The sequence below is a fragment of the Polyodon spathula genome, chromosome 15 (genome assembly GCF_017654505.1).
Source record: "Polyodon spathula isolate WHYD16114869_AA chromosome 15, ASM1765450v1, whole genome shotgun sequence".
Lineage (NCBI taxonomy): Eukaryota > Metazoa > Chordata > Actinopteri > Acipenseriformes > Polyodontidae > Polyodon > Polyodon spathula.
Genome location: NC_054548.1, coordinates 24,529,629 through 24,548,609, shown reverse-complemented (window position 1 = coordinate 24,548,609; position 18,981 = coordinate 24,529,629). Strand labels below are relative to the sequence as shown.

The window sequence follows — 18,981 nt, the reverse complement described above, 5'->3', positions numbered from 1 at the left end:
TTTGAACATGGGTCGACCTTCTTAAATATGTAACGCTAAGATTTGATATGTATAAAAGACGCACTGGTAATACATTACATCCCCAAGAATGAAGATATTTGAATAAGAGATTATATTATATTTCAGCTTTTAAACAATTAAACCCTATAAAGACAGTTATTGAAATAACTCCATCAATCTCGGGAGTTTTTTCACATGTAATGATCACTTTCGAACGTTTATACAGAAGTGAAAATATATGTGGACAGGCCAGCAGGCACTTCCGTATTTCCACCAGATTCATGTGATAACAAACCTATTTGTAGGTGTTTAAAGTATAATACAATAAGTGTGACATACTCACTGAGGTATGGACACCACATTAATTCATCTTTTAAATATCAGGGGCAACTATACTCAGCAGTGTTAAAGGATTAACACACAGAAATAGTTCAAATGGGACTAAGTAGGGCATTCTTTCTACCACTCACTTAGGGTTTGTAGTGTTCTTGACACTGTAACTGCCTGCATGAAAGAACCCGTCTATCCACAAATCCTGTATAGCATTTTCACACACGTTCTCCTCCTCCTCTCTAGAACAGGATAGTGTCTCTAGCCTGTTCCCCAGGAGCACCATTTGAGGTGAACAAGCAGTGCAATCTCCATACCACCTATTTGTCAGCAAATAGCTTCGTTGGTGAAGTGTCTGATGGTTTAGAGACTCTATTATAATTGAGAACTCATTTCACATGCACATCCAATAGATCTGTCTTTTAAGCACCAAAGAAGCATACAGAATGTTTAATCCAAATTTATTTGTCTATCAAACAAAAAAAAATATATAAATCACTTTTTTGGCATCAATGACATAATTGTTTTTTCTTGAAAACTAAAATCCCTATGAACTCAGATGCTGAGTGTTACCAGAGGCAGGTGTGTTATAAATCCAGCCTAGTGAAATGGGAAAACAGGATTTAAATACACAAAGTTGTTTCACATTCTTCGTGGTTATGGAGGAGATTTTATGATTTCCAAAAATTAGGATTCTGGACCATTCTTCTCTGAAAGTTTTCATACCTGGGCAAAAAAAAAACAACAAAAAAAAAAACATGCATCAGTAACACAGATTTCTCGCTACTTTGTACAGAGAACATTCCCCAAGACCTACTGTGTATCCACTGTATGTGCATGAAAAAGTATGACATGCAGACAGACAGATATCCCCAAATTCTGATGCTTATTGCTGGGTAAAGCAATTTTCTAGGGTTTGGTAAGATTTAATCTTTAAAAATATATATAATTATATTTATTCATGTTTTTTTTAAAGGATAATTAATAAATCATAACTGCAACTCTGAAAGACATCTCATTTCAGCATCTTCCTATTAGGTCAGTCTTTTTACACCATCCTGCAAATATTTGCGGACAACCACTGTACTGCAAAACAGTGCATGGTCATACAGTGCACCCCACGCTGCTTAAGACAACTCACAGAAAGAGTTTAGTAGTTCAGAAATGTCACGTATAGCGTTGATGTTGCGCCAACAATGATGTGAAGAATGTAAGAGGCGTGTGAAACACCAGGGCGTCCTATTTTAATGATTTAATGACAGATAAATTTATACCCATTACTGTTTAAATCACTTGAATACACTCCATGGTCTATTTGGTAACACTAGTACATTTTATACATGTAATTAGTAACAACAATTTCCATTTTCTGGTGGGTCCCAAGGCAATTAACTATAGATCATTAGAAACTATATGACCTGATTTAATTACATAGCAAGCAGTGGTGGCATCACAGATCTCTAATACTAATTCAAAACACAACCATCACTGTGCAAAGTATTGGCCAAGATTTTAAAAGGGGGTTATACTTTATTATCTGATCATCCTATACAGTGTGTTGATGCTTAGTAACTCAAATGGCCCCTTTACACAATGAATTTGCGCGAGCCTGTCAATTTATTTAGCCTGGGAATAGTTAGCTTCTTGGCTACTGAACTGGTACAGTATCATGCTTTCACACAGAGTAGTTATGATGGTACAGAACCACCACTGAAGCGGCTTATAGGACTGTGTGAATTGCCTATACCGCCACAGAACAGTCATATTTTATGCCATCTCTGAACCACCTCGACGGCACTGAACCGTCATAACTGCCTGGGTGAAAGGCTATACCGCCACTGAAGACCTACAGTGGGTGTGGTTTCAAAGCCAACATGCCACACCACTACAGCATAGGTAGGTAAGAGGCGTGCATGCAGTGCTTAATTTGTGCCGGGGCACAGCCCCGGAACCTCTGGGCGTGCAGAGTCTGAGTGCCGGTACCTCTAGTTAAATCTCATAAAATGCTTTCTTTTTTAAATCTCAACACAGTTGGATTAAGTCTGCAAATTCTTGCATGCGTGCTAAAGAGAGACAGCTGCCATTTTCTAGCCTACTTTCAATTACTTTACGATTTCAGCTTGAGTGCCTTTAAGTAAGATGGCATTGGCTGCAACTCTACTGTCGTTTTTTTAATCCAATAAGCATACTTGATTTGGAAAACGTCAACAATGATACAAGCAACTTCTTACACTACTTAGTTTGATTAAAAGAGTAGTTCACAACAAAATATGAAAGCTAAACATTAATTTCAACGAAGAACGGCAACTTTTTAATGAAAAAAATATATTGTAGCCTACTTCAATAGGAACATTAGCCTGCTATATTATATTAAACCAAAACAATAAAATTAATAATGATCTGGTTCTCTTGCCTTTTTCAATGAATATAATTTAAATTGAGAGAATAAAAACATATTAAGTTAACAACTACCTAGCCTAAGTTTAATTAATCGTTTTTGTAATCTACCAGTGGCTTCTGTTGCATACACATCAGTAACAGTGCAAACCGTGGATCAAACCAATCTTCGTGTTGGGGTGCGTTTTTTTCCCCATCAATGTCGTCCTTCTGGAGTGCCTCCGAATGCCTTTTAATTTGTTATTTTTTTTTTTTTTTTTTTTTTTTTTTAAACCACTTCATGCAAAACCATAACAAAACATATACACAATCTTTTTTTTTAATTTTATTATTTGACTTGCGGTTGCCTTTAATTCATTTCTCTGCACGCACTACTACTTTGTATATGATGTAGAATAAGTGATTGTAAACATCTAAACATAAGTTTGTACAATACTCTTTCAAATAAACATGTTATGATTTTGAATACGCGCTTCTCAGGGTTGGTATTATTGGCATTGCTTGCGCCGCAGCATCTCTTTACAAATTAAGCACTGCGTGCACGTGTTAGGTCTTGTCAGTGTTTCAGATTGCACGAGAACAATCTGTTGACTGACAGGTTTGAAAGTTGTACTTGCGCGATCTCTATGGCTGTGTGAAAGGGTTATGACGGTATAACACCAGCACAGATTGAGCAATTTCATGCTGTGTGAAAGGGTATTTTACACTCGTTAAAACGTTTCAGAGACGGCACAGTAGCTGTATTTTTGTGTGAAAATGGTATAAACGATGTGATTCCGTGAAAGGGCTTCACTCTTTACCATTTCAAAATAACACTGGCAGGGATGAACATCTCAGAAGGATTGGGAGTCATCTGAGCTTGCGTCACTGCAAACGACGAAGAAAAATTATACAAGCTGTCCATCATCTTCTGTGTGAACTACAAGTAAAGGAAGAGTGACAGGATTAGTTCAGACCAGCTACAACAAAGAGATTAAAGATGTGTAAAGAAAGGAATGATTTTTTCAGTCCCTATATCCATACCTACATGCTTCATACTGTAGGTTAGAAATTAAATGCCTTACCTCCTAGAAATACAGTAGTTAAATGATTTCAAGACCAGAGCCACTAAATACAGTTTTAGTATATGTTTATAAACATGAGCCTATATGATCATGTTATTCATGCGCTAATGACTAGCATAGAAAAAATATAGTTTTGGTGTAAAATTCTGACCCTATCCCTAAATTTTGATATTGTGATATCACTGTAACTTTTCCTTCCCGTTTTGTTGCCTTTAATTACCTGTGTGAAAGAGTCAACGGTGGATACAGTAGCACTGGCCACTGGGGTCTGCTGCACCAGCTGTTCCAGCGGTTCAATGGACACGCCCACCTGAGCAACAGAGGGAGTCTGTGGAATGCTCATCATTCCAAAGGGATGCTGGCCTCCTTCCCCTGCAGCGAGATCAGAACAAGAGTCTGTCAGCACTTCAACCACATCACTATTTTTACACGCGCTGTTTAAAATATTTTTTTCAGAGTAAAACAGGTTTAAAAGGCATTGAATCGCAAAAAAAAAAAACACTCAGTACTGTATCTACAGCCAAGCCCCACCCCTTGTTCGCTGTATTTTTCACATACCTCTTTATAGACCTGCATACTGATAAATCCTCGCCTGATCACTTGTTTTATCACCGAACTCCTCAGTAATGCGATCCAAGTCATGATATTATTATTATAACATCTCAAAAAGCTCTGCAAATGTCTGTGATATTCTTTGAGCCCTGGATGCAGAAGCAGCTACCTATATTGTTATGTCAGTGTTATCTCTGTAATGCATGGGGCCTTGAGAAACGCCCTTTTTCGATTTCATTCTGCCAGTGGAAGGTTTTTTCGGCTTTTTCCAGACAAAAAATGACTGACCTGTGCTTTACGTCCGAAAAGAGTTAAAGCCTGTACTGCTGATTGGCTCTCTCTGTAGCAGTAATGAAGACTGACTGGAGGGCGGGATTTGTTATTTCTTGTCTGCGATTGGATAAACTAGAACGTACCTCGGCTAACAATGGCTTCCTCACAGTAAAGTTCTGCATGGAAATACTTTGACAAAGTAAATGAAAAAACTGTTAAGTGTAAAATATGTGCAGTGAAATTAAACTACCACAAATCTACAACTGGCATGTTAACCCACCTAAAAGCCAAACACCCTTCTGTTTATGTTATGTTTGAGCGCTTACAGAAACAGAGATGGGCAGCTGTCGCAGTCTGACAGGGTGTACACAAACCTTTCAGATGCCCGCACACTTGACCTGGCTGACGACAGTTGGGACGTTATCGAGGAGCTACTGCCAGTGTTACACTCCTTGAAATGTGCTACAACTGCTTCGTGTGGCAAGTCGATTATTGATCTCTATGATGTACCATCATGTCCACTCTGCTGTCCAAGCATCTGATTTCTAACACAGGAGAGTCCATAAAAGTCTCAGTTTAAAACAACTGTGTCCGAGTCACTTAAGCGCAGTTTGGCACCCGAAGACAGCGAAACAGCGCAGAAGGTGGCGCTCATCGCTTCATTTTTAGACCCCAGACACAAACACCTGAAGTTTACAGAGGATGCGTTAAGGAATGCAGTCAAAGTTGGGGAATTACTTTCAAGTCTCCCGGAGAACACTGATATCGCAGAAAAGGAACCAGGTACATCAGAGGCAAGTGGACCACCCGCAAAGCAACAACGCTCTGACAAGGATTCTGCTGTGGCTACTTTATTCTGAGATGAGTACTACAGAGATGCCACAACCTCTCTGCAAACGGAACTGGAAAAGTACACACAAGATGAGTGCATTCCTCCCTATGAAGACCCTCTGGCGTGGTGGAAGGTGAATGAAAGCAGGTACAGGAAATTATCACGGCTTGCGAAAGCCTACCTGTGCTTCCCAGCAACCTCTGTACCAGCTGAGAGTTTTCTCGGCTGTGGGCCTGATAGTCAACAGACTGCGCACTCGTCTTCTCCCAGACCATGTGGGCATGCTGATTTTTTAAAACAAGAATAAGTGAACATGATAATAATAATGGACAATGCCAGCCTAATTATTCCTAAAGTTCCTGTTAGGATTTTTTGTTTTGTTTCCATGGAAAGCTAGTGCTTTTTGTTCATTCATTTTTATTAACATTAAGCTAGCTACATACATAGCAAGCTATTGCCTATATAGGCTGTTTATTTTTTATTCACTGGAACTGGAACACACAGATATGTTTCTGATTTGATTTAACGTAGACCGGTAGTCTATATGTTGAGAATAGTTTGATAACGTGGGAAAAGTAAATCGTTTAGTTAAGTGGATTGTATAAATTAGCTAGCTATTTAGTCTAATGCACTTTCCATTTCGCTATTATGACCGGAAAACATTACTGACACAAGGACGCTAATGTTAAGGCAGTCTCACACGAGATTCGTGAGAGTTGACAGATATGCTTATGTTATTGCTGCTGTTATTATGGCATTTCTGTACGTCTCCTAATAGGAAGTATTTTAAAATAAAGTTCAGAATTTATTGCAATTGCAATAATTGTCACATTGCATTATTTCGCATTTAATGTACGTCTCATTTTGAATGGAAGGCGGCGGGGGGAGGGGGCGACTATTCCATTAGTCGACCAGACAGCTGTGGAATTATCGATGGTCAAAATATTTGTCATGCACATCCCTACTAATTTGTTTACATACCCCAAAGGTAGTTTTCATTTAAGAAACTGAAGACAATTTATTTTGTCTGTCATTGAATTTATTAAGTTTCTTGCAGCATTTCTAAATTCAGCTCTACTGGGTGTTTAATATTTATGAATGATTAATTGTGCCCCTACAAGCTTTTTCTCCTTTAAATCTGTTTGCCACTAAATCACTGTGGTGGCTAGGGGTGTCCAATCAGTCCTGGAATGAAATAATGTACTACTTGTGGATCTGTATGGTGGTTTAACTGGTTCAGTTAAACAATTTAAAACAGAGTTAGAACAATGACCAGGACTGAAAGGTCCAACTTTGATCATTCCTGCTTTGAGCCTAACAGGTATGTAAGTACAGTATGTATAGTACGTATTGTAGCATTTTCAGTGTATGAAATTATACATTGTGTGTGTTTGAGAATGTGTAAAAAAACTGATATAAAATTGAAGATTGGTATAGAAGAAAAATTATCAATCTTCTGTAGTTACTCCCACCACACACATGCTTGGCTTAATTGAGGTGTGTCCTGTTTACCTGACTTCAAGCCTGTAATTTTGAAGATTGCGCTGGGTTTTTCATTGGTGATGAATCCTAAGAGCTGCCACACTGGCAGCCCGCTGGGGTCAGGGTAAGAGAAGTACACCGCTCCTCCCATCCCACTAGGGAAAGGCACAGTCCCCAGCATGAACACCACCACATGGTTAACAGTCTCGTAGTCAGGGAGGTTGAACACAAACTTGTCCTCTGCAACTTGCTGCACATCTGTCTGCACCTAAAACAAACATGATCCTGACAAGTCAGGCAAGTCTGTGGTATGGAGTGTGGTTCAGAGGTAAAGCATCTAGCTGAATGAGGGTATAATATCATATTTATTCATGATATTACATTTTAGGTATTATTTATCAGACCCAAATCACATTTACAGACTCAATTACTCAACTTTAGGTCTTGGAAACAAGATCAAATGACTTGCACACATTCTGCATAACCAGGACATAACCACAAATTAATTAATTAATTATATATATATATATATATATATATATATATATATATATATATATATATATATAGATAGATAGATATATATATATATAGATATATATATATATATATATATAGATATATATATATATATATATATATAGATATATACACACACACATATATAGTAATGCTGTACACTGTACTTTAATGTATCATTTTAAACTATGTTCACAACTTATATAAAAAATATGGAACAAATTAAAAATGTAATCCCCATTTGCATGCATATGATACGATTATTTAGTGCACCTACAGCTAGTCTGTAAAAACAAACAAAAAAATGACATTTTAAACTATCCAGTATAATTTGATAATTTAAAGCTTGTACTGAAGTCAGTCAAAACAAAATTAATGGCAAGACTAAATCTAGTATGGAAAGTCACACTGGTCACATTAGTCAGCACCTATGAATATCAGGATTTTTGTGGACTGGTATATCTCTATGAATTTTAAGAACGTCATTGATAACTAATAGAAAACTGATAGTAATGAGTGAATGTCGCTGAATGCGGAAGGGTGTAAATACAAAAACAACTGTGACCGTACCATAGCAGAAATTGCAGAATGCTATCTACATCTTACAAAATGTTTTATCACCGACTTTATTTTTTTTTAATGATTTAAATTTAACAAGCCTCAAAATTCTAAACACGAACACAGCAGTGGGTTAGTGCTGGTGTACACAGGCAGTCATCTTACATATCCCACCAAAGAAGGAATGGATTTAGTTGCCATTTAATAAACTAAAGCTTAAATGTTGTTTCACCAAATAAGTATAAACGAAAAACTGGAAACTCAACATTGTGACAACTTCACTTACCAATCTACCCGCCACTAAACAACCAAACATTTCTTTAAAGTCGCAGATTCTTGATTACTCGCGGTTTATAAAAGGTATTAGCACATTCCGAGGTTCTGTTGCGTTTTTTAACATTACACTCTCCACAGAGTATCTCATACCACTGGTTACTATTACTATATATACAGCGTGGTTGCAGACAGCATTGTCCCCGTACTACGTGTTATTGTTCATTGCTTACCCGGAGAGCGCAGAACCTTCCAGATCGTGAGTCAATTATTCAAACGCAGGAAATCAACTCTCAACTCACGGTAACCCAGGAAACAAAATACAGCCTTCAGAGTAAGCGGAACATATTGAATGCACATCAGCCGAACGGTTTGTATTGCTTTCTGTGCAAACAGTTATGTTGGGACAGTACTAGTACGTGATATAATTCTCGAATTTAATTTAATTACGTGGCTATGTAGCTGGAAATCTCAGTCTATAAGAAAAGACGCAATTTATTGATATACATTTATTTTTCATTGATGTGATGACAGTCTGGTTGTTGGGTCTGACGAATGGGAAATCTCCACCATGAAATACAAAAATACATTTTATTAAATTGCTGTATTTGCTAAATGGCCTGGCAAGTTTCCACAACGTATACCGCTCACATCTGACCACAGAGAATTGTGAGGGTCTGGAATCAACTCCCCAGTAATGTTGTTGAAGCTGACACCCTGGGATCCTTCAAGAAGATTTTGGGATCAATAAGCTACTAACAACCAAACGAGCAAGATGGGCCGAATGGCCGAATTTCTTATGTTCTTATGTTCAGTACATAATACATGAACAGTTTATAGGGGTTAGGCTGCAGTTCAGCTGCGAGACGACCTCAAAGATACTCGATAAAAACCTTTATAGGCTATCGAAAAAGTATGCCACTGTGGTCTTCATTGACAATATGTGCAATTTGGAACAAGATTCTCTGATGTTTAAATTCAGTCAATAAGTTTCCAATATTTTTTCTCAGGGAAGGCAGGAGCGCGAGTGGAGAATTAGTGAGTTTGAGATGTGGCTGAACCCAACTGTACGGCACACTTGTGTATATAAGGGTCACAGAGCAGCTCACAGGTTGATGGTGTTAGCGTGGAAAGGGCTCCCTTGGTGGGCGGTTAGCTGAAGACGTATTATTCTCCCTCCCTTTCTCTGATCACAGGGCGTCACACAGCAGGACAGACTGGGTGGATGGCTATTTGAGGTCTACTCTGTCTTTTCTCTCTTTCTCTCTGGTCTGTCTCCCTGTCTTTACTGTTTCACTGCTGGTAATCTACTGTAATAAACAAAATAATAATGTAATCTACTGTATATATTATAACCACCAATGTAATGAGAAGAAAAAAAGAGAATCCCCCAGCCATAAATGTATTTAAACTATAATGTAGATCACATACAAATGTTCAGAAATAAGCATACAACTGTATGATTTCTCGTCTCAGTAGAATTATAATAATTTCATAACAAATAACAATAAGAAACATAACAATTAACAAATGTTATGACAACATTGAAAACTAACTGACTTATAGAAACAAAAGTTGGCTTTATTAAGAATTTAATAGTAAAAATGACAATTTTAAATTTAATGTAACCTTTAGCGTAGTTCAGGGGGTGATGTAGAAGACACTAACCTGCAGGACGACTCAGCCTGTTCCCTGTCATCTGAACTTCTTTTAATGGCTCATCTGTCAAGCTCTCTCTAGTGTATTTAAGCTGTGCACTGCTTCCTGCTCGTCTTTCATTTTACATCCTTACATCCTCCTCCGCTAATTCCTTCACTGCATTGTCCGCACAGGGCTCCCTCTTGGGGGGGAGTGAGTCTCACTTCCCCGGCCAGGCGTGGCTACGCCGCCCAGGTTCCTTGTAGGAGAGGGGACCCCCGGACACACTTGTTCTTTCACAGCTTGTGCGCTTTAGCCTCAGCAAGGCTCTAATCTATACCCCTTTTTCTTATCCTAACCCTCTTCCCGTTTTCCTCCAGTTCCTACGGGCATTCAGCGTATGCCGAGCCCTCACTTCAGGGCTCACGCCTAATGGAGGTCGGTTCAATGGATGGGACCTGTCTTGACCTTTTTCTTTTCCAGGTCCGGGCAACTTTCTGTCCCCCCGGGTTAGCAGGGTCTCCCTACCACCAGGCAAGCTGCAGGGACGGGTCCTCCAGGGGGTGGATAGGGGGGATTCCTCTATTAATGTCGTCCCCTGCTCTTCACAGCCGCTCAAGCAGCTAGCGGACCTCCAAGCAGTAGGAGACCAGTCCTGTCTGTTCGACTTTGTCACTAACACTCTGTCGTCCAAGTCCCACAAGATCTCCGTTCCCTTCTGCCTTTGCAGGCACCCCGTGAATAATAGTTAAGTTGTTGATTACCTTGACAATAAAGTCTCCCCTCCTCTTTCTGCGTTGAAAAATGGTCAATGATTCAATCGTACCAACAAGGGTTATTTTCCAGGGTTTTCACAAATCCCCCTTTCAACTGAACTGCCAGGTTTGTGAGGCATTCTTTTCCTATTGTGTTCCTTGTGTAACTCTAGTCTTTTAAGGTAGGAGAAACTTCTTTCTGCACCAGCTGAGGTTGCTCCAATGGTTGCTATTAAGCACATCAGCGTGTACAGTTGGTGCATAGCTTTGTCTAGCTGGAGATCCTTAATTTTTTTGAAGACCCAAGGAAGGATGTGGCATCTTTAGAGCAATACCCTTTCATAAGGAAGCTGTTTATATGCTTTAATACCATTCTTCCTTCCTCTGCTCCTGTTGAGTGTCTGTTCTCTTTTCCTGGCTTGATTTTCAGCCCCCCAAAAAATCGGCTGTCGGATGACCTCTTCAAGAAACTTTTTTTGCTGAAGGAGAACTGATACAGAACTATACAGTGCCACACATCAGTCTAATACATCAATGTGTACTGAAAACTACACTAATGTTAGACATTAAATAAATACTGTTTGAATATTCAAAGATTTTAGCTTGCTATAGAATTACTTCCCCTATCCCCCACTAAAACGTCCTGGTGTTGAAAATTGTTATTTAGTTAAAAGTGTGCTATACATATACATATATATATATATATATATATATATATATATATATATATATATATATATATATATATATATATATATATATATATATATATAAATTGAAAATACAGTGATTCCAAAGTAATTTGTATTTTAATACATTGTTTTCTGAGTATTTTGTATTGAAAATACATTTCCTGAGTATTTTGCCAGTCCAGTCCCCCCTCACAGGATAAAAGTTATCTTCAGGCTCAAGTACTTCAGCTGCACACCTAAAGTAAACCAGATGGTTTTCAGACAGTAACATTGTCCAACTGAATGCACTGTACATAAAAAATAACATTATTACAGTAAGAATCTGAGGGCACTGTCCTATCAGCTTTAGCTCAAGTTATTTAAATAATAGTTTTTCAAGCTGTTTTTACTATGCAAAAGCTTGGTATTTCTGTAACCCTATACTGTGGACTTCATTAATACCCAAGTTAAAACCGTGAACAGGGCCCTATTATTTAACTTCATATAAATAAATGAAGCCCGTTAACTTTTTTGCAGTTTAAATATTTGTTTTATCATCTTGCTCTTTGGAACTTCAAATTGCCTCTATTTAAATATAAATATCACAAACCTTAGTTTACCACCATAGCAATTATTTGGTCTTAAAGAGATAGAGATATACAACATAGTTTTGATTACACATCCTGTCAGCAAATAAGAGGTCAAATTTAAATCAGAACACCAGAAGGTAGTGTGTGGTTGAAGTATTAGTTAATATCCACAGCTGGGTTAGTACCTGGCTGTAAAACATTTTCAAATGCAGGTCCTTATTGTGGCAGTGAGCTGCTTCAAGCTGCTATGGAAATGGTTGGGGGGGGGGCTTTTTTTTTTTTTTTAAGGTGCCATCAGTAAATACAAAGTTCAATCTTAGAAAAATAAATTTTTATTTTAAGCAACACAGAATAAAAGCATGAAACAGGACGAGGACAAAAAGGCCACAAAACGGTGACTGATCTGATGCTTTCTAAAACAGACAGCTAACAAGGGGTCCAAGTTGTTAAAATACATTGTCGGTAACCTATCAGAAGCGTGACCACAACTAGCAGCCAATCACCGGAGCCGGTCCCAGCGCCAGATGGACGCGTCGTCACACACAGCAATCAGGATGCTGCTGTCGCGGCTGAAGCTGGTCTGGCGGATGGCTGAGGTGCATTTCGGATAGGTCAAGGTGGTACACCTTTGAAAAAAAAGAAACGCAGATGCAGGGTTTTTGGTTGTGAAATAGAACAATACAATTTAACACCCTTGTATCCCTTACCTCCCTTCATGGAGCCAAGACTAGAACTGGACACAAGGTATGATTTAACATAACTTTCCCCGCCAAGATTGTCAGTGTATTGCCATGGTCTGTGCCATGAAAATATAGGTGTCCTACGCCAACATGTGGGATAGTAGCCTTTTACAGAAGCCAGTGCAGTTTCACCAAAAATATTTCTTAAACATTATGCACAGTATGTGGAACAACTTTTTGTAACGCATTTCCACATGAAGTTTCATCAAAACAGGCCACAAATCATGATTGTCACAATGACCTATATTCACATTAGCTTGATAAATTGTGCTAATGAAGGTTTCTCAAAATACAAGTGCTGGGTCTAAGTGGCACAGCAGGCGAAGTCACTAGTTTGTCATGGCTTTTGAATGATTTTAGATCAAAAGGTCACATGTGAAACAAAGTGGATGGTCCCCCACCTTGCCTTCATGGGACACTGGCCCGAATCACCACCACAGAATTCTGCAAACTGTCAGTTTCTGCTTGAGAAGCTCAGTACTAAATGCAAGCTCCTTACTTTGCTTTATGAGGGTCCTCCACTTCCAAGTCCCAAACATACAGTTTCCCAGCTTGATTGCCCAAGGCCAGCATCTGCCAGTAAAGGCAAGAAACGTACCATCAGTCCAGTACTTGTACATGTTATACATAATGCAATCACCAAGCTATAAGACTATTATATTGAAAAGTATTTAGAATTTCATCTCTCTACCATAAATCATTTCCTTTAAGACAGATCTAGCTTTATAATAAAAAATGTTATGTCCAGCACTGCATAAATATAAATAAATTCCTATTGCATAGCAGTTTCACCCATTCCAGGTTTTACTATGAGCTTGATTAGCCACCGTGTATAGGTAACAGGTGTTTTAATAAACTCATAGCAAAAGAATACCTCACAGTGCAGAAATGGAAATAAGATGCCCATTGCAGAGCAGTTTGATCCATTCCTGCACTGTGAGGCATTCTCACATTTAAATGTCTGAAAGCTCAGTATTCTTTACCTTCTGCCAGAAGTCCATGGAGAAGCGCATGTACCAGATATCACACTGACTGTAGTCGAACCTGCCCAGGATTGTCACGTTGGACTCGTTGGGTTTGATCCGATCTATGTCGTCTTCCATCTTCCCTGGTTTCCAGCACACTATGGCGTTTTCACAAGACTGTGAAAAGGCATGGGATAGGATTAACACTGCTAAACCTCCTCACAGCACCACAACAGTGTTAACCGTTAAGATGAGATTGTTCAGTATCTCAGAGCACATTTTGTGTCATTCTTTTATTGGATACCCCTTTTAAAAGTACTGCAATTCTAAGTCTTAATAAAAAACATATTTTCCATTAATGATTGACATTTGAATAACATTTTTTAATCATACAAAAAACCTGTACCTTAGAAAGTATTAAATCTCCCAGCCACCGTACACAGTCAACATAGTTTCTGTGGATGTCTCTTGTAGAGAAATCGGGAAAATGGATCTTCTGGGAAACAAATGGCCTGTTCAAAGAGACAAATTCATTGTTATTTGATGACAGGTCAGGAAGAAATGCTAGAGGTGCCCCATACATCCCAGAAAAGTAAAGAATTCTACAATTCTTTAATAAGATGTTTTGTCTGTAACTGCCACAAAGGGTCTGCAGTTTGACATACGACCATAGCCATAGATTGTGTGCACAAGTAGTCTGTAGGTTAGGTTCCTAGACTTTCACCCTACAAACTATTCTGTATTTAAATATTGACCTTACATTGTAACCCTGTACCACTTGTAAAAATCACCTTGGATAAAGGTGTCAAGACCAAAACTACTGGTCCACTGAGTGTCCTATAAGGCATACACTACAAATCTACCCCGAACCACAGTGTTGTATAAGACAGACCTGTTGCTCACCTATACTGAAACTTTATCCTCTGAGCATGATTAGGATTACCTGTTGGTTTTACTGGGGTTATATTCATATGAACCCTTAATTGCTTTCTGCATCCTCTCAGAGTTGATTCTCCACAGTTTGAGGGAGTGGTCCATGCCACAAGACATGATCTTCTCGCCGAGGAGATCAAAGTCCTACAGACAAAAGAGACATCTTCACAATCACACACTTTCTAAGCAAAATAGTTTATAGCACACACTCATGTTAGATGTCTTCATTTTCAAAGACTGGAATACAATTGGAATACAACTGAAATAATGTAGGCCTACTTTGAAATATATTGGCATACATGTTTTAAACAGTATAGATATATAACACACATACAAGCTGAAGGCTGTTCAATCCTAGCAACCCACTGTACATGTACATAGCCAATTCAGTTGACCCTTGAATTTATTTTAAAACTTCTTACAATACAGAGTAAGCAACTCTGTCTAAATGCACGGTATACACTTAGATGTAGCTAATTTCCTATGAGAATAACAGAAACGGGCAGAGAAGGTCTGGTACTTACTGCACTGAGGACCTCATCTCGATGCCCCTCCACGCCTCCAAATATTGCAACTAAAGTGTCAGTCTGAATATTCCACAGCCTCACGGCATGATCTGCGGGTAGAACAAATTCATTAGGGTCAGACCTGATGCAACTCTTTAAGATCCTCCCTCCTTGTACTTTAAAAAAAAAAAAAACTATATTCAATTTCAGTTTGTATTGCCAACAGAAGACACAGGCATAGAATTCAGTGCACAAAAACATATTTTACCTTTGCTTACAGATAGCAGGAGGTTTGGATCTCGAGGGTGAAATTTCAGCTCGTTGATTGCATTTCCGTGTCCTACATAATGCTGTAAAAATGTTAGACAGTTAAACATGCCCATTTAAATTATTCTTATTATTTTGTAATTGTATACCGATTTCAGATAAAAAATACAGCAACACAAAAATGAATCATTAAAAATAGCCAATCAAGGAGTAATATAAAAACAACTTCAATTCTTCCAACATTAACACTCGACTGGTTCTGCAGCGTGCAACATCATTGTGGCCTGCTATATGATGTTAGACTGCTTCAATAGGGTGCACTACATTAGAAACACCAATACTACTTCATTTCAAAAAGCAGCAGAGCAAACACAGAATTGCGCACCTTAATGCACTGCATGGAGATGTGGTTAATGATGCGAATGATGCCCCGAGATCCTGCCACAGCCAGAAGTGGGTGGCTGGTGCTGGTGTCAAAGGTCCAGGCGCAGGTGTAGAAATTCTCATCTGTCTGTACAGCACCCCCACGTCAAGGAGGAATATTCATCAGCCAACACTCATGAGTCAGCAACACATACTGGCAGCAGTAGGAGTTTGTGATTAGTGTAAGCTTAGAGGTGAAGCTCTTTCTTTTTTGTGCTATAACACTACAAGTTCATTCCTGCATTACCTGACTAAAAAGGTTAGCTATGTTTCATGACTTAATTATTGGTTGTGCTAGCTCCTGTACACACGACACAAAGGATACATCAGCATCAACATACGACTGCAGTAAGCGGATCTCGCCCTGAGAATGGCACTCGTATAATGTAACCTGGAAAACAAACAACCCTTATCTATTGCCATCAGCTGGTGTTTTTAAACCATGTCCTGAAATTAAGTGGTACCAATCAGAGCATTGTTGGTACTGTGAAAGCCTTTACTCTGCCCCATTCTCAAATAACTGACTCTCACTTTATATAATAAAAAAAGGAGATTCAAGGTAGTATTTTATTATGTGAAGGAAGCCCAATAAAAGTCCATGGTTTCGCTTTAGCAAAACATTGGCTTTACAGGCAACCTACCCTATTACTTCCCACCGTGGCAAAAACCAGTGGGTCCCCTTCCTTACTGTGCCAGTTGAACTGCACACCAAACAGAGGCTGCCCATGGTCCTCCTGTAAACAAACAAAATAAAATCAACACAAAACACCAGCACACATATTATGCATGCCAGCTTTTTTTTTCATTAGGTTGTCTTGGTCCAAATACTTCACAAGATACAAACTGGCAATTAGGATTCAATGTATTGTACTAAAAAGCAAAGCTTTGCTGAGCAGCCATTATAGAGCCCTGTTTTGAAGCCAATTGTTATTTCTACCTGGTACATAATATATTACATTTGTCAGCTTTAAATTGCCTAGGAAAACTTACTTTGAGACTGTTGACGCACTTGAAGGAGTATTTACATTTCTTTGACTTCCACTTGCCCTTTCCCCAGCTCTTCCTTCCAGGGACGTTGGGGGTGTTGGTGGGGGTGTCTGGGCGCTCAGTGTTGGTCCCGCTCTCTATACTGACCGCATCATCCTGAGTGCAGAGAGCGATACATTCAAGATTTACTCAATAACAATGCATCCTGTTAGAATTCCATTACCCGTTTAAAAAAATACTATGTGTAAAACTACTTGATTCTGTATTAAGTGTCAATCAATGACAATTAATTTAGTTTAGACTCACAAATGTTTGATTTACTTAAGTAATTCCACTTCTAGGTTCTGTACATTATACAATCTCTGAATATATTATTTAAGAATGTGTTACTAGTATTACAAAAACACCATGCAAAGGAGGAACTTGAAGGGATGTAAACCAGTTTCCGTTTTGTCCTGTACAGTGATTTCATATAAGTTTTGTATGAAAGACGCTACATAAAAGTATTGACTGACCGATTATAAAAACATGGGCTCAATACCGAACAACGAGACAATCACCACTTTTCTTTGACTCAAACGTGATCAATATAATTAATAATTAGTAAGGCTTCTGCATATTAATAGTAATATATAACATTAATATTTTACATAATAATAATCTTTTTTATATAGCGCCTTTCATAGTGGACCACCATCACAAAGAGCTTTACAAGATACAAGACTAGGGTGTGTGAACTATGCATCAGCTGCAGAGTCACTTACAACAACGTCTCAACTGAAAGACGGATCACCAGGAGGTTAAGTGACTTGCTCAGGGTCACACAATGAGTCAGTGGCTGAGCCGGGATTTGAACCAGGGACATGTTGGTTACAAGCCCGTTTCTTTATCCACTGGAACACAGACTCCTATAATAGAAAACTTTTGTTCAACTTTCTGCTGTTATTCCACTGTACAGACATTAATTGTTACGGTGGGTAAGGTACAATCCTTTTTTTTTTTTTTTTTTTTTTTTTACAGAAGACGCAATTTAGTTTCTTTTGAGATTTTTTGTATAAAAGTGTGATATCACAACATAACTTTCTGGAAGTAAATAAAATTACAAAAAACAAAAACAAACAAAACAAAACAAAAAAAAAAAAAAACACTTGCCGGTTCGGTCCCGGTACCGGCAAGATCGCAACTAACGCGCTACCGTGGCAACACCAAGGCCTGTTTATTAGCACAGTCTCCCACCTTCTCTCTCAACTTTCTTTTGGGGAGCTGAAATGTAACAATGTCAGTACTGCCAGCCTTTCAACACCACCGCTTCACCGCACCCAATAAACCATCCCGACACACAGCACAAACCCCAGCCTTACGTTTTCGTCCCCTGAAAGATCGGGGTTACTGTTCTCGTCGCTGCTAAGTTTCTGCTTTTTCGCCGGCATCTCGTTTCCCGCCGCGGATCGGCTCTCAGACATCTTCCATCATCTTCCTCGTCCTCCAATTTCCCATCGTGGCCACACTGTCGCAAATCATGTGTTTTAGAATGTACCTGGAGCTGCCGTAAAACCAATGCCACACTCTCGTACAGCAAAACGAATTGTCGCAAATTACACGAATTCAACACGAAAACAGTAACGCGTCAATAACCTCTTTCACTACACAAACCTATTTTATACCATTTTTTCTACTGCCCTTGTTTTAATATTATTAATCCATATCAACAATAGACCAATTAGTTATTGTTATTTGTCAAAAAAGATAAAAATACTATTTAATGAAAAATATCAACTGTTTTGCCTCGCATGTTTTATAAACACGATGTACATAATTTGTTTATCCTTGATTTATTTCATTTTCGTATGTGTTGTCAGTACATAAGAATAGATGCATATTAAACTGTTTAATGTAGAAATAAGACAATCAAATTTTGAACCCTGCGTCAAAGCAGTTTATGGAGAGGCTTATACATAGACACCTTGTGATTGCTAATAGTTATGGATTGTATAATAAACTCACAACCCTAAACAGGTTCGACTGTCAGGATGACAGTTATAGGAGACATCTGGCAATTTGGTCTGGCTGGAATGGAAATGATCCAGATTTATTTTAACTTAAAATATATAACCTGTCTGTATGTGTGGCTGCCACCATACGCTAGCATAAACTCACCACTAGATGGCAGTAAGTAATAGTAAATGATGAGCTGTGGAAGGAAGTGAATGGTTCCTGGCTAGACTT

General features: G+C 38.6%; 2 protein-coding genes across 3 annotated transcripts; both read right to left on the bottom strand.

Annotated features, from left to right (window-relative positions):
- Nucleotides 1–774: 774 nt before the first annotated feature.
- On the bottom strand, nucleotides 775–8,552 carry LOC121328179 (protein Hikeshi). Of its 2 annotated transcripts, none has more exons than XM_041272736.1 (5): nucleotides 8,514–8,552; nucleotides 6,961–7,198; nucleotides 4,012–4,163; nucleotides 3,528–3,646; nucleotides 775–1,056 (listed from the first exon to the last, which is right to left on the bottom strand). In XM_041272736.1, the coding sequence occupies exons 2-5, from the start codon at nucleotides 7,109–7,111 to the stop codon at nucleotides 1,002–1,004; spliced, it is 477 nt and encodes a 158-aa protein (XP_041128670.1). In that variant the 5' UTR covers nucleotides 7,112–7,198; nucleotides 8,514–8,552; the 3' UTR covers nucleotides 775–1,001. The 2 variants fall into 2 exon arrangements, with proteins under 2 accessions (XP_041128670.1, XP_041128669.1); XM_041272735.1 differs by lacking the exon at nucleotides 8,514–8,552 and adding an exon at nucleotides 8,294–8,507.
- Nucleotides 8,553–12,248: 3,696 nt separating this feature from the next.
- Nucleotides 12,249–18,252, bottom strand: LOC121327566 (polycomb protein eed-like). The gene is made up of 12 exons (XM_041271657.1): nucleotides 18,117–18,252; nucleotides 16,759–16,911; nucleotides 16,410–16,502; nucleotides 16,094–16,159; nucleotides 15,731–15,856; nucleotides 15,347–15,428; nucleotides 15,097–15,188; nucleotides 14,583–14,716; nucleotides 14,046–14,151; nucleotides 13,658–13,816; nucleotides 13,174–13,247; nucleotides 12,249–12,560 (listed from the first exon to the last, which is right to left on the bottom strand). The coding sequence occupies exons 1-12, from the start codon at nucleotides 18,216–18,218 to the stop codon at nucleotides 12,434–12,436; spliced, it is 1,314 nt and encodes a 437-aa protein (XP_041127591.1). The 5' UTR covers nucleotides 18,219–18,252; the 3' UTR covers nucleotides 12,249–12,433.
- Between the last annotated feature and the right edge of the window lie 729 nt (nucleotides 18,253–18,981).

Bases quoted from the DNA above. Each gene is read 5' to 3' on its own strand.
- LOC121328179 (XM_041272735.1), bottom strand. From the start codon at position 8,323: ATGTTTGGTTGTTTAGTGGCGGGTAGATTG. The intron at 4,164-6,960 runs GTAAACAGGACA...ATCTCGCTGCAG, and splicing joins AATTACAGGCTTGAAGTCAG to GGGAAGGAGGCCAGCATCCC. The intron at 1,057-3,527 runs GTAAAGAGTGAA...TTTTTTGCCCAG, and splicing joins GCCAGTGTTATTTTGAAATG to GTATGAAAACTTTCAGAGAA.
- LOC121327566 (XM_041271657.1), bottom strand. From the start codon at position 18,218: ATGTCTGAGAGCCGATCCGCGGCGGGAAACGAGATGCCGGCGAAAAAG. The intron at 16,503-16,758 runs GTAAGTTTTCCT...GTTTGTTTACAG, and splicing joins AGTGCGTCAACAGTCTCAAA to GAGGACCATGGGCAGCCTCT. The intron at 16,160-16,409 runs GTAGGTTGCCTG...TTTGTTTTCCAG, and splicing joins CCACGGTGGGAAGTAATAGG to GTTACATTATACGAGTGCCA.